Source organism: Serinus canaria, chromosome 6 (genome assembly GCF_022539315.1).
Source record: "Serinus canaria isolate serCan28SL12 chromosome 6, serCan2020, whole genome shotgun sequence".
Lineage (NCBI taxonomy): Eukaryota > Metazoa > Chordata > Aves > Passeriformes > Fringillidae > Serinus > Serinus canaria.
In genome coordinates, this window is record NC_066320.1 from 33,869,477 (window position 1) to 33,884,617 (window position 15,141).

The window sequence follows — 15,141 nt, forward strand, 5'->3', positions numbered from 1 at the left end:
GAGCCTCCCAAAGCTCTGCCAGGGGGTGCTGGGACACCCAGCAGGGACTTGGCCAGTGCTCTGCAGTGCCTCCATCCACAGCCTCCCAAATCCAAGCCCAGCCTGGCCAGGGCTGTCCTGGCTTTCCAAGGCTGAACCTTCAGCTGGGATGGAGCTGCTGGTGCTGAAGGAGACGTGGTTTGGATAAAGCCTTGCTTGGGGTTGGAAGTTTGGGGATGTAAGTTTGGGGTTGGAAGTTTGGGGTTGGAAGTCTGGGCTTGGAAGTCTGGGGTTGGAAGTTTGGGGTTGGAAGTTTGGGGTTGGAAGTCTGGGCTTGGAAGTCTGGGGTTGGAAGTTTGGGGTTGGAAGTCTGGGCTTGGAAGTCTGGGGTTGGAAGGAAGTTTGGGGTTGGAAGTTTGGGCTTGGAAGTTTGGGCTTGGAAGTTTGGGGTTGGAAGGAAGTTTGGGGTTGGAAGGAAGTTTGGGGTTGGAAGGAAGTTTGGGGTTGGAAGTTTGGGGTTGGAAGTTTGGGCTTGGAAGTTTGGGCTTGGAAGTTTGGGGTTGGAAGTTTGGGGTTGGAAGGAAGTTTGGGGTTGGAAGTTTGGGCTTGGAAGGAAGTTTGGGGTTGGAAGTTTGGGCTTGGAAGTTTGGGGTTGGAAGGAAGTTTGGGGTTGGAAGTTTGGGGTTGGAAGTTTGGGGTTGGAAGGAAGTTTGGGGTTGGAAGGAAGTTTGGGGTTGGAAGTTTGGGGTTGGAAGTTTGGGGTTGGAAATGGGAATCTGAGGAGTTCCAAGGGCCACTGCTGAGCTTCCAGCTGCTCATTTCCATCAGCTCTAAGATTCCACCTGCTCCTGCAAGTTTAGTGCGCTGCTCTCGAGGTATTGTGTAAAAAATGGGTCAGAATATCAGTTACTGCTGGAGCTAAACACCCCCTGACTTGCAGGGAGTTTAACTGCAGAAATACTGCTGGATGAGCTCCAGGGAGAGTTCCTTGCTTCTAAGGATAGAATTTGGCCCCACAACCCCCTCAGGAATCTGGAGGGAGCCGTGTGTAAAACTGTGTTAAAGCAGGGGTGGGGAGCAGCTCCCACCAATTGGGTTTTAATGCAGCTCACACCCAGTGTGAGCCAGCCTGAATGTTCCAGGTGTTCTGAGGAATCATTTTGGTCCATTTTCACTGGAGTGGTGCAGACAGACAGCAAGTTGCTGCATTATGGTTGTGTTTCTGCTTCATTGTGTCACATTTTGCAAACATGCATACACAGGCAATACATAAAATCCTAATAAAAATGCCTGGTATTTGATGGAATCACAGCCTGGTTTGGGCTGGAAGGGACCTCAAAGCCCACCCAGTGCCCCCCCTGCCATGGGCTGACACCTTCCAGTGTCCCTGGGTGCTCCAAGCCCTGTCCTGCCTCGCCTTGGGCACTGCCAGGGATCCAGGGGCAGCCTCATAAAAAGATAAAAACATTTGAATTAAACAAATTATTAAATTATTTCTTCACATATCACTTGCTAGCTCAGTCTGGGGTAGGGTGACAGGTTTAACGTGGCTTTTGTAGTAAGGAAGTCTCAAAAGTGCTGAAGATCTGCTCTCTTGCTGGGGTTGCTGGTTTGCACCATTTGTTGTCAGAAGTTCTGCAGTGTGAGTGTGGGTCTGTTCTTCCCAGATCCAGTTTGAGCCAGGTGGGAGCTGCTGCTGCAGTGGGAGCTGCTGTTTTCCAAACAGATTTGGGTATTTTTCTACTGTTGTGCTTGAATGTTTTGGGGTTTATTTTTTTTTTACCTAATTGTAATAACAGTGAGAAGCAAGGAGTGCAAAAACCAAGAGAAGTTGTCTGTGCAGTACCCCAGGCAGGCTGTGAAAAAGCTGCCGAGGAGGAGCAAGTGTTTATAGCTGTTCTTTGCATTTGCAAAACTCTGGGGGGAAAACAAACAAACAAAAAGAAAAGCAGGGGAAAAAAAAAACCCACACAAAAATAAACCAACACGACAAACAAAAACTAACATTCCCAGCAATCAGGGCTGAGGGGAAGGAAAAGCCAGTCTGTCTGTAATTCCTCTTAATCAAAGAGATTAAAAAGGGTGGAAAATCAGGCTGTGGGATCCAGAGGGGACAGGAAGGGACTGGCACTGGTCCCTCTGCTCTCCCTCATCCATCCTGAATCCTGAGGGACTGGGCACCTCACCAACACCAAAAATCCTTGTTGGAGATTGGATACAAACATAGATGTATGGGTAAATAATGTGTAGTGGATATTATTTAGTAGGAGGTGTCCCTGCCCATGGCAAAGGGGTGGAATAAAGTGATTTTTAAGGTCCCTTCCAACCCAGACCATTCCATAATTCCCTGATTATCAGTTAGAAGTGTATGATTTTCCTTTTTTGGTCTAATTCCCACCTTCAGTTACACTGTTGAAAGTTATGATACAGTTGGTGTTCAAGTAAAATTGATTTTTCTCTCCATTATCCCCATGGATTTCACGTGTTTATATGGAGAACTGAGGCCCAGTGGGCTGGTAGGAGGGACCTCGGAGCATTTTGGCATTAACAGCAGGTTCAGGGTAATTTACCTGGAAATATCCTTCCCTCTGAGGGTGAGGAGGGGATGGGAGGGTGTCAAGTTTTATCTTCTTTTTCTTCAGGGAGGTCCCGATCCTAACCGGTCTCCTCCTCACACAGGATCACCATTAATGTCAATTCTTCACTTCTTTTTCTTCTGCAAGGTCAGGATTAAATTGTGAGAGGGTTTTTCCTGTTGGGACTCAGGTGTTTATCAGTTCTCATCCATGTCACAGTCTCACCAGCCCTGAGCTCTGCAGCACTTCACTCCAACACTCTGAAAATGGAGCCCAGCTCTCTCTACAAGGCCCTTGAAGGATCAACTGTTCAATCAAGAAATGGCATTAAATTATTTTTACTTTTAGCTGAATAACCAACTGTGATCTGCAATGGGGACTTTTTCATCCAGTGACACAAAACCACCCAACCCCATGGAGGAGAAGGGGAAGGAGAAGGTGGAGAAGAAGGAGCAGCCTCCACCCCGAAGCTCCATCTTGCCTTATATCCATCACTGTATTCTAAACCCTCAAACTCTGAGTTTCCCACCCTGTGACATCACACACTTCTATCCAAACCCCACACCCACAATCCCAGTTCCATCATTCCATGCTGGAAGCTTCTCCCCAGCCTCAGGTCAGTGCAGTGCTCTCCTGGGGGCAGTGCCTGGCAGCACAGAAAGTCTGGAATTCTCAGTTTGGAATTCCCAGAGCAGCTGTGGCTGCCCTGGATCCCTGGCAGTGCCCCAGACCAGGTTGGTCACTGGGGCTGGGATCACCCTGGGATGGAGGGAGGTGTCCCTGGTGGTCAGGGGCTCTCCTGGGCACCTGGAGGGGTTTCTGCTGACCCCAGGTGCAGGTGGGGGCACAGGAAGGACAAAAGCTCCTGGTGCTCCTGTTGCTCAGCCTCCCCAGGACGTGGAGTTCTCGTGGAGCCAGAGAGCTCCTGTGGGTTTTTTTGTGTGTGGGGATTTCACAGCACTTTATGAAGATATTTAACAGCATAAAACGCTGGCACACTGAAAACTGGGCAAGGTTCACGCACCTGATCTGGGCAGGTTGTGCTCCCAGGCACTGCCACGTGCAGACAGTTCAATAGCAGGAGCTGGCACTGCCTCTTGGAGCTGCTCAGAATAATTAGTGCCTCTGCTCCCCGCAGGATGAAATTGAGTTTTCAGATACCTTTCCAAAATGATGGGCATGATTGCCAACTATTTCATCCTTTTGAAGCCTCCACGAGTGTTTTATGTGGGAGAGAGGCATGGATTGCTCCCGTGGAAAGTGCCTGGTGGCTCTGGCACAGGGATAGTCTGTGCCCCTGTGTGGGAGAGGAGGATGATCTGTGTCCCTGTGCCAGCCTGCCCTTGGGAATTTGGGCATCACCTGGGGCTGTGCTGCTGCTGGGGGGCTCTGCAGCTGCCCCATCCTCCCCCAGCTGCTCCCTGCCCAGGTGCACTTTGCTCTGTTTTCTCCCTGATTCCAACAGGTTCCCAAAGTTTCAGGTCCATCCTACCTGAGCCTGCCAAAACTGAGGGTAAAAAAGGGATTTTCTGGTCATTTCAAAGATGCCGTGGGGCAGTGACTCCCCAGGACCCCTGAGCAGGGGGGGGTTAAAGCTAATCCTGCCAGATTAAACAGGTTAAGAAAATAATAAGGACCAGTTTGATTGGAAATAAACCTTTCTGAAGGAACCACAGTAAACAAAGTCTGTTTGCCTAAGGAGGCCCTCGTAGCAATCAGCCAGGAACACAACTGCTTGTGCTAATGAACCCAAAGCTGTTAATGTGGTTTCTTCAGTTAAATTGATTCATGAATTTTGAAGAGAACATTATCTAATGAATTTTCTTTGAATAGAAAGCAATTAAAAGGACAAATCAGTCTGATTAACCCCAAAGTCACCCTACTGCCACAAATGGTGTACAGTTTGAAATTATATCATAAAAAACTAGAGCAGATTTGCTATCTCTTTGCCCTCTACTAATCCATGTAAATTAATGAACAACAAAGTTAATTTCTTTGATGACCCTTTTCTCGTATCACCTGGATTATGCTGATGTTTAATTTGCTTAATGTTATAATAAAGACTAAACAGATTTTTTCAATGAAGTGATTATCATTCCCTTCAGTTAAGAAGTGATTTTTATTATTTAACACACACATAACGCCGTATGGGTTTCCTTTAAGAACAAAATCACATTTCTTTACCTTCCTACAGAAGGTAATCAATGTCTTTCTTGACAACTAAACAAAGAAAATGTTTTTAATCAGTTTGTTTCTTTGCCAGAGTGGGAGCTTGAGGCTCTCAGCTGGGGGAAGGAGTCTCCTCTCCTTTTTTTCCCCTTTTTCAGTCACCAGCTCACTCCTCTCAGTAAGTTATCCAGGAGTTAGAACTTCAGAGCTTTGCCAAGTGCCTGGAGGGGCAAGAGGTGTTCAACCCAACTCCAATCCAAACAGGACTATCCCTTTTCCTTCCTTGAAACGATCCTGGGCTGGGTATCACCCTGAGATGCCAAGGAAAGCCTCTCCTAATGCATTTGCTTATTCATTATTTCAGCAACTGGAACACTTAAAGCAATTTGCTGCCGAATTAAAATTAAAATCATGGCCGATACATTATATATATATATTTTTTTCCCCTGCATCATTAAGGATGTGCAGGACATTCAAGGTCACAGCTAGTCCTTACACTTGGCAGTGTGTGCAGAGCTGAGCAGTAGCTCGGGGGTCCCCACTAAGAAATGCAGTCAGCCAGGATAATTCAGAGTTTGCTGGCTCTAGGGCGTCTCTGGCACGTCCCAGCTGAAGTTGGGAATTAGCTGGAGATGCCAGGCCTTTGTCAGAGAGGTACAGCCACTCATTCCTTCCCTTTTAATTTGACTCTATGCTAATTTATAATTTAATGGGAAAAGCCACCTTGTACGAGCTAACAGGATAATTGTACTCGAAGCAAATTAAAAATATAGGAAAATCAAAGCCTTAAATCTTTCTTTTTGCAGTGATCAGTTGCTCCAAGTGCTCTCTGCAATAATCAGGTGTTGAGATGTAGTCAGACAGGGCAGTGCACGGGGCTGTTCCAGTTCAAATTGCAAACTGCCATCGAGCCTGCCTTTGCGTTGGGATTTTGGCTGTTCCACCCTAATTTCTCCACTCCAGCAACGCTCTCTCCCTCTGCCTTGCAGATTCCTTCACCAGGCAGGTGCTGTGGACCCTGCTGAATGATGTCAAGTTTGGGGAGGCTGTTTCCTACAAGCAGCTGGCAGATCTTGCTGGCAACAGCCGGGCAGCCCGCGCCGTGGGGGGAGCCATGAGGAGCAACCCGGTGAGTGCAGGGCACCTGCCAGCCCAGGGCTGGGGGCAGAGGCTGGCTTGGGGGAGCTCTGAGGGCTCAGTGTCGGTGGGTTAAATCTGTCTGCTCTGGAAGCTGCTCTGCCACCAGGAGTAAGGTCAGTGAGGGTTTTTAATCAGCAATAATGCACAGCCCAGGTGAGTGTGGTTTATGCCCTACGGTTTATGGGGTTGGGCTGGGAGGAGGAACGCTTCTGTGGCTCACCAGCCTCTGCAGTTTGTTGTTCTTGAGCTTCTTTGTGTGTTTTTAGGTTGGGGAAGTCTTTTTATCTTCCACATGGACTTAACCTGGCAGATTATGAGTGTTTTTGGTTGTGTTAAAAACGTCCAAAGGCCATCCACTCTGGCATAAATACAATTCTGAAAACAAGGCCAGGAGCACCTTGGGACAGTGGAAGGTGTCCCTGCCCATGGCAGGGGGTGGAATGGGATGAGTTTAAGGTCCCTTCCAACCCAAGCCAGTCTGGGATTCTGCAGGTGAGTTGCCTGAATTTGAACCAGCTGGAGGGAGCAGCACTCCAGGTTAGGCCTGTGGGTTTGAGGAAAATGTTTTTATGCTGAATGGTCTGTGTCTGTTTTCCCTTGTCTTTGTCTGGTTTAGCTTTTTGGGTGTGTTTATGCACCTGAGTCCCCTGGGTTGGTGTGTGAAGCTGCTGTGTTGCTCAGTGGGTGCTGTATGGGCTGGGATCAGCCCCATCCTGGCTCGGGGGGTTTGGGGGCTCAGCTGGGTCTGCCTGCCCTGTTTGAGGAGCAGTTCAATCCCTAAACCCACAGAGCCCCAGAACCATTTGGCTTGGAAGGGGCCTTAGAGCCCATCTCATTCCACAATTCCCCAGGGGGAGCAGCCAGCAGGGAGACCCCCACAGCTGCAGGTGGGGTTAAGCTTTGAGCCCACCCTGTTGATTGCAGCATCCATCAGCTGTCCCTGTGAAGCAGCTCCTGTGAGCAGGGTTTTGTCAATACCCCGCCTTGTACTTGACAATACAAACTATTTTAATATGATGGAATGCTTCCCAATATAATCTGGTGTACATTAAGATAAGGCAATCCAATGCAAACCTGCAGGAAACAGTTCTCAAAGAATAACAATCCAGTGTTGTGCAAAAGGAGATGTAATTGCTATCGCCTAGAAATGTACCCAGCTTTGCCCTCAGGCTGCAGTGGAGCAGCAGCATCCAAAGTAGCAGTAACAGCAGGTTGTGGTGTGAAAATTCCTGCTTTTTCCCCTGTGAGGGAGGATGAAAATAGTTCTGAAAATATACAGCAAAGCTCCTGCAATTTTTTTAAATGGGGTCCTAGTTATTATTGCCATTTCCCAGCCCATACCGTGGCTGCAGTGGTTTCTGTCCCCAGCAGAAAATTTTTAAGCTATGGTTATAGATAATAATGTATAGCTGTAGGGGAAAAGAGCTGTATTAATATAATAGCACCTCAATATTTCATCATAGAAAGCTGATGATTAAAAAAAAAAAAAAAATCAGTTCTGTAATGAGAGTCCTGCCCATCGCAAACCACTGCTTTGCCACTGCTCATCTCCTGGAGGTAATCTGAAATTCCATCCATATTCCACATGCAAACACACACACACACACACACACATCATCCTTTTGCACCTGAGTGTGAGCAACTGTTCCCTGCTCCTGATACTTCCCCAGAAATGTCTCCTGGTCCTTGGCCTGTGAGCCATCATGTGCAGGCTGCCTGTGTGCAATACACACGGATTTTATGCATGAGGTGAGAGATAAAGATAAAATGTGGCACTGCAAAAAAAAACCCTCACCTTTGTTATTTCTGGGTATAAAGCCGTCAACTCTTGTGAAAACGGATTTTCTGACCCAATTTGCAACTCCGCCTTGCAGCCTCGTAGAAATCTGATTAAAGAAAACACTGAGAGGACCAGTGTGAAAAAACACGGGAGGTCAGAGATTGCTCAGCAGCTACCCAGGGTCTAAACCCTCATCCAAACCCCAAACCCATCCCTGGAAGTGCCCAAGGTGTGGATGGGCCTTGGAGCAACCTGGTGTGGTGGAGGATGGATTTGTGATAAACCTCATTTAGTGAGGGTGGCAGTACAGGGAAAAGGGCCCTTTGGAATAACCCTGAGCTGGGCATCACATTGTCCCTCAAACACCTGGGTGAAATCACAAACTCACCTTCCTCCAGCAGACACCAGCACCTTTCTCCCTCCTAGGAGCCCAGGCTTGGTCTTTAATTTGGGTAGGGTGCATTCCACAGGTTTCCCCTTGCAGCTGGGATGCTCCACATAATTCCTGGGCTGAGCTTCACGAGAAGGTGGAAGAGGTGCCAGCAGCAGCTGCTGCCTCAGTTCATGCCCAGGACAGGGTGGGGTTGGCTCACCTTTCCCAGGAGAGGCTTCCCAGAGTTTGCTGTGGCTCACACTGATTGCAGGGTCTGTGGTCCTCAAAGGGAACCCACAGAGTTCAATTAAAAATCTCATTAGACTGGTAGAGGAGTTTCAAAAACAAATCACAGAAGCTCATGGGAAATGGAGAGTGTTGGGCTGATTAGTCCAAGGCCATCCTGAATGAGTGTTCTGTGCCTTAAATAAGACATCTTCAGAGGTCTGATCACAGCACTCAGAGCTGTCTGCTCTGGGTTTGTGCCCTCTCCAACTGTGCTGGTCCTTGGGCTCACCCCAGCCAGGGGCACAGCCTGATCCTGGTACCAGTCTGTCCTAAATCAAGGATATTGCACCAATCCATCCTGAATCATGGATATAACATTGAGCTAAACCATTCCACCAAAATGTTTTGAACTCTGGGGGAGCAGTGGTGCATTTGTGAGAAAATTGTGGTGGGTGGATCTGAAACATCATGGACACATCAAAGTACCAGGGTGTTCATCCATTGAACCAGGGAATGTCCTGAGCTGGAAGGGATCATCCAGTGCAGCTCCTGGCCTTTCAGAGACACCCTAAATCCCACCTGGGCATCCCTGGCAGTGCTGTCCCCTCTCCTGGAGCTCTGGCAGCCTCGGGGCCATGCCCATTCCCTGGGCAGTGCCAGCACCCTCTGGGGGAAGAACCTTTCCCTACTATTTTCATTCCCAATACCTTTGCTTCCTTTGGTGGCCAGTGATAACCTGAGACCCACCACGCTGGGTCACATCACGGGGTTTGTTTCTGCTGGGGAAGAGGTGATAAAAAAGCACTTTAAGATCCCTGCCAGCCCAGGGCAGTCTGGGATTCTGTGACATGAGCAAACCACGAGTCTGTTTTTTGCTGAGTGTGTCTCAGTGTGTTCCCATTGCAGATCAGCAGCTCTCCAGCCATGCCATGGGACAGTTCCCTCGCCTCATGGGAGCAGCCAGAGTGCTGGAATTCCCTAAAAGCAGTTCCCAGTGATCCCTCCCGTGGGCAGGGAGGTTTTCCCCCACCTTTTTTCCCCAACCCAACGCCTTCTGGAGGAGTTGGTTTGTTCACAGATCGCCGGGAGCGCTAATGACCGGCCCAGCCTTGTTCTGCCACTCACCCAGATGGCTGTTGATAAAGATTTAGCATCGTGTTCCGAGTGTCAGGGCTGTCAGTAGTGCTGAGCCATTTGACCAGAAGAAAAAACGCACAGGGAGCTATTGATTACAGCTTCTCAGTGTCACTTGTTCACCAGGATTTAGGTATTGATGAGGCTGCGAGTGAAAACAAGCTCTTTCCCTTGTGGGCCTCTACCCAGAAGAACAAAAGCGAAGTTGGAGAAAATATTCAGCTGGTGCCCGAATCAGAGGGACTCCGGCATCGATCCGAGGGCTCCTTCATATTATTTTTTTGTTGGAGACAAATCTCTGGGTTTGGAAGTTTTATAGCTTTTGAGGTAGGGGCCGTGTGTGTGATGGATTCGTGGAGGAGAGGAATTAGATTTCACAGCATGAAGATTTCAGCGGTGCTATAATATTATGAGCTGCTTGGTTATTGATAAAAATTACATTAAATGTAGCTGAGGCATTAAAGCTCCAGACTAGGGTAGTTCTCCCTCTAAAATGTCCTTAGGGCCCTAATAAATTTTAGCAGGTTTAATTATTTTAGTAGGCTGAACGTTGTCACCACAATTAAGCCAAACTGAAGCAATATTCAATATTTTTAAATTACAGTGCTGGTATGGTCTTTGTGCCACTTCTGCATCCCGGGCTGTGGAGGGGGACGGGTGGGTGCTTGTGTTGGGACAGTCTCAGCGTGGAATTCTTTCTCTTGGCCATGGAAAAAGTGGCATTGATTTCGTACCTCCTCTGTTTGCTGGCTGGTGACAGCTCAGCCCCACTTCCCTGCGCTGTGAGCAGGTCCTGCACCCACCCAGGGATCATCCAAGACCCCACATCTGAAAATAAAGTCCTTTTCTTTTTCTCCACCAAGATTGATAGCCTTGCCACCAAAATCTGCTGCTTTACTGTGTGTATTTTTAAAGAATTGCAAATGAACCTCAGAGATGTTTTACAGTGTATTATTATGGCTTTGTCACTCAAGCCAAGCCTCCTGCAGTTACTGCGGGGAGTGTAAAGGCAGAGAAACCCCAAACCAGAAAAACACTTGCAAAAAAAACCTCCAATTTCTTTGAAGAAGTCATAAACCTACTGTGGGATGGCTTGGCATGGAGCAAAGCTTTTATTGGTGCTCACTGGAGCTGTCACCGATGGATTCATCGCTTGTGGCATTGCCACCTCCAAGTAAAGCAGATATTGGAAGCATTTTTTCATTTAAACCCTGATCAACAATTAGCACCTGTGTGTATTCTCATTTAATGTGGGCTGAGATTAAGAGTTTAAATTTCAGGTATTGAAATTAGTTAAGTAAACTGAAAGAACACCCCAAATGAAACCCCTCTCCATTTATGGTCTGGCCAGTAGCTGCTCAGCTACTTTGGGGTTTGTGTATCCCAGGCTCAAATACACCACAGGCCTTGAACTCTATGATTAAATGGGATTAAAATAAGTGAGGGTAAAGTGTGCCATTTGTCTGTGTGTCTGCACAGAAATAAATTACAATTTTTGACTTGAGATACCCAGATTTGTGAGAACTGCCCTTCTGGGTGAGTGACACTGTCCCAGCTCCACCGTTGCAATGCCATTCCTGTGCAGTTACCAAAACACAGCCCTGCTTAGAGATGATGTATTGCAGCTTTTATGGTGTGTACTTCAGCTATGATAATCACCTGTAATAAAAAATAAAAAAAACCCACCACATTTATGTTCTCCTCTGCATTATCAGTCCATTATGTAACTTCTGGCATTGATTTTGCAGAATCTGTGTGGTGTGGTTATAAATGAGAGGGAGTAGAAGGCAGAGAGGGGCAGAAAAAGAGTTCTTAAAATTGGTTAGGTTGGAATCAAACTTTTCCTGTTGGAGGTTCTAAAAATTCACAACCCATTTTGGATTGACTTGCTGCTAAATAATACATAGTGCCTTGGACTTCCAGAGAATTTCTCCAGGGGGAACACGGAGGTGCTACAGCAGGAAGAGGATCTGCTGGGGAGCTCAGGCACTGGGATCCCTCTCAATAATCTATTTCTTCACAGAAATCTTCTCGTCCTGGGATGATCATGGTATCCCAGAGTGGGTTGAGTTGGAAGGGACCTTAAAATTCATCCCATTCCCACCCTGCCATGGCAGGGACACCTTCCCCTGTCCCAGGTGCTCCCAGCCCCAGTGTCCAGCCTGGCCTTGGGCACTGCCAGGGATCCAGGGGCAGCCCCAGCTGCTCTGGGCACCCTGTGCCAGGGCTGCCCACCCTGCCAGGGAGCAGTTCCATCCCAGAGTCCCATGTAAATGTTCTTCATGTGCATTTTGGGTCTCTGAGGCTCCGTTCCCCACCCTGGGCACAGAGGGCTCAGCTGGCACAGGGCAGCAGGACCTGGTGCTGCAGGGAAGATTTTATATATGGGATTTAATATCTCAGGTTTATCCTTTTAAAGACTTCACATCATTTTTATCTATTAAAATTCCTATCCATGCCTATATTTTCCTGAGGACTGGGGTGGTCTCCAGGGGTGCTGATGGGCTCTGTTTGTGCTCTCCCTGACGTGGCAGCTCCATGTCCCTGCCAGCCCGGTGCCACACATCTGCTGGATCTCCAGACCATGGAATCACAGCATCATTCAGGCTGGAAAACACCAAGCCCCTGGAGCCCAGCCTGTGGCAGATCCCCACCAGGGCACCGAGGGCCACATCCCGCTGTTCCTGGGTCTCACCCTTTGCTCCTCCCGGGTTCTGGGGTGTTTTGCAGATCCCCATCATCATCCCGTGCCACAGGGTGATCCGCAGCAGCGGGGACAGCGGGAACTACGGCGGGGGACAGCCGATGAAGGAGTGGCTGCTGTCCCACGAGAAGCTGCAGAAGGAGAAGCTGGCGCATGGAGGGAGCTGCTGACCAGGCTGGGCACACAACCACGGCTTGGAAGGAGCTCTGTCTCTCAGAGCACCCAGCAGAATTCAGGGAAATGGTAAATATTTGAGTGACACATAAATATAATGCAGCATCCAGAGTGAAATGTGTGGTGGCACGGCTGTATTAAAAAAGCGGGATGCGTCCTGGGGGAGGCAGCTCGCCTGCCCTTTCTTGTTTTTACATTTTACAGCAGAATGACTACAGCGATCCAGGCCTGTTGTGCGTGGATTCTGTTCCCATCTCCAGCCCTGTTTTGTTCTATTTTTAATGTCCATTAAAGCAGGGATAAGGGAGTGGGAGGGACGTGGCAAGTGCGAGGTGGAAGCTTCCCCCTGAGGAGGCGTCTGGCTCGCGGCGAGTGGCCCAGCCTGGCACGCCGGGCCCTGCCCGCCCCTGCCCAGCTCCCCCTCCCCAGTTTGGGACAGAAAATGGTTTTTTTACCTGAGCAGGAGTTAAAGGAGCACAGTGAAATCTGTGCACAAGCAGGCAGCTGCTGAATTCCTTACTCCTGCCTTTTCTTTTTGGACAGGGAGATGGGAATTTTTGGTTTTTTGCATAGAGGACAGAAGAGATGATCCTGACAAATTCTGTATTTTGGATAAGCAGCTTGACTAGCCAAATTTGGCAAAATATTGAAAAGCTCATCGTAGCTGTTTCCTTATCAGCAGCATATTCCTTTATCATTTGAGTTTTCCTTCAGATTTCCATGTTTCTCTGTTTTCCAAAGCCTTATTTCCTGTAGCCTCTCCATTGGAAGGATTCAAGAGACATTAAAGTTAAATTTTGAGGTGGTTTTAGCAGGGTTCTCTGCCAGTACGAGCCACCAGAAGCTGAAATTTCCAGTATGGGAATCGTAAATTGTAACATGGAAATACTGATTTTTTTATGTGTTTTATCATATTTTCATGGGTGTCTCTTTAGAAAGGCCATTGCTGCCCCCCCAGAATTGTTGTGTGGCAGTGTGTTAGTTAATCCAGGATTATTGATACCTCGGAATTTCTTCAATAAAAAAACTGCTTTGCATGTGCCAGTGTCTTTGGGTCTGTTTATAAATAAAACACAGGGTGTGATATATGGGGAAAATAAACTATACCCCACTGTACAATATAAAGCTGTATTTTTATCAAGGGTTTCTCGTGGCCATATAAAGCACAGAAGCAAAGCTCAAGTGGTTTGTACGTGTCACCAGAACCCCGAGATAAAAATACAGCCTTATAATATGTACAGTTTGGGTGTATTTTGTTATTTTTTTATATCTCTAATACATGCTGCCACCAAAAGCAGGCGGCAGCAAATGTCAACTTTAACCTTGCCCACATTTGCATCCCTCAGTGGGGTTTTTTTTCAGGTATTTGGGCTTTTTCAGGGATGTGACTTTGGTTTTGTGGGGATGGGGATGGGGGGCGCTGGGATTGGGGCAGGTGATGCCTTTCCCAGGGAAACAGCCAACTTTGGGAGTGAAATCCTGTTCTGGGTCAGGATACAGGGTGGGCAGGGACAGGACAGGGACAGGGCAGGGACAGCAGGGACAGACAGGAAAAGGGACGGGGACAGTCAGAGATGGACAGGACAGGTGGAGGTGAACAGGGATGGGCAGGGACAGGCAGGGATGGGCAGGGACAGGCAGGGATGGACATGGGACAGGCAGGGATGGACATGGGACAGGGACAGGAAGGCATGGATAAGGCAGGGATGGGCAGGAACAGAGGAGCAGGCGCAGGGGGACAGGACAGGGACAAGAAGGGATGGACAGGGAAAGGGACAGCACATCGGAACAGGGTCAGTCAGGGATGGAGAGGGAGAGGTGGACGGGGACAGGGAAGGATGAACAGAGGGACAAGGACAGGGACGGGAACAGTCAGGAACAAGAACAGGGGCAGGGATAGGGACAGGCACACGGTTAGGGACAGTCAGGGACAAGGACAGGGGCAGTCAAGAACAGGGACAGGGCTAAGGACAGGCACATTCAGGGACAGGGACAAGGACAGGGAAGGATGGACAGGGGGACAGGGACAGGGTCAGGGACAGGGACGGGGACGGGGACAGGGACAGGGTCAGACAGGGACAGGGACAGGGTCGGGGACGGGGACAGGGACAGGGACAGGGACAGGGACAGGGTCAGGGACGGGGACAGGGACAGGGACAGGGACAGGGACAGGGTCAGGGACGGGGACGGGGACGGGGACAGGGCTAAGGACAGGCACATTCAAGGACAGGGAAGGATGGACAGGGGGACAGGGACAGGGTCAGGGACAGGGACGGGGACGGGGACGGGGACAGGGCTAAGGACAGGCACATTCAAGGACAGGGAAGGATGGACAGGGGGACAGGGACAGGGACAGGGACAGGGTCAGGGACGGGGACGGGGACAGGGCTAAGGACAGGCACATTCAAGGACAGGGAAGGATGGACAGGGGGACAGGGACAGGGTCAGGGACAGGGACGGGGACGGGGACAGGGACAGGGACAGGGACAGGGAGGGATGGACAGGGGGACAGGGACAGGGACAGGGACGGGGACAGGGACAGGGTCAGGGACGGGGACAGGGACAGGGAGGGAGGGATGGACAGGGGGACAAGGACAGGGCTGGGGACAGGCGGTGCAGTTCGGGCGCTGCCCGACAGAGGGCGCGCGGCGCAGGGCTGGGGGCGCGGCGGGGCCGGGTCCCCCCAGGCTCGGGGGGTCTGGGGGGGCCGGGGGGCACTGGGGGGGCTTTGAACAGAAATAACCCTGAGCACCCCAAAATACACCTGGCTGTGGTGAAATGCATGAATTTGTGTGCACACATGCACATAAATATGCGTACTTATACACATACATACATACATACATGCATATATACACATACATATAAAAGGCAAATTATAGAG

The 15,141-nt window shown here is 49.3% G+C and overlaps 1 protein-coding gene across 1 annotated transcript in view; it reads left to right on the forward strand.

Moving 5' to 3' along the window:
• The window catches only part of MGMT (O-6-methylguanine-DNA methyltransferase), a 139,681-nt gene extending 126,382 nt beyond the window's left edge, over positions 1-13,299 (forward strand). The window contains exons 5-6 of the mRNA XM_050976480.1: positions 5,714-5,853; positions 12,110-13,299. Coding sequence (XP_050832437.1) covers positions 5,714-5,853; positions 12,110-12,253 — 284 coding nt within the window. The 3' untranslated portion in view covers positions 12,254-13,299. The remainder of the gene's footprint in view (positions 1-5,713; positions 5,854-12,109) is intronic.
• Positions 13,300-15,141: the final 1,842 nt, after the last annotated feature.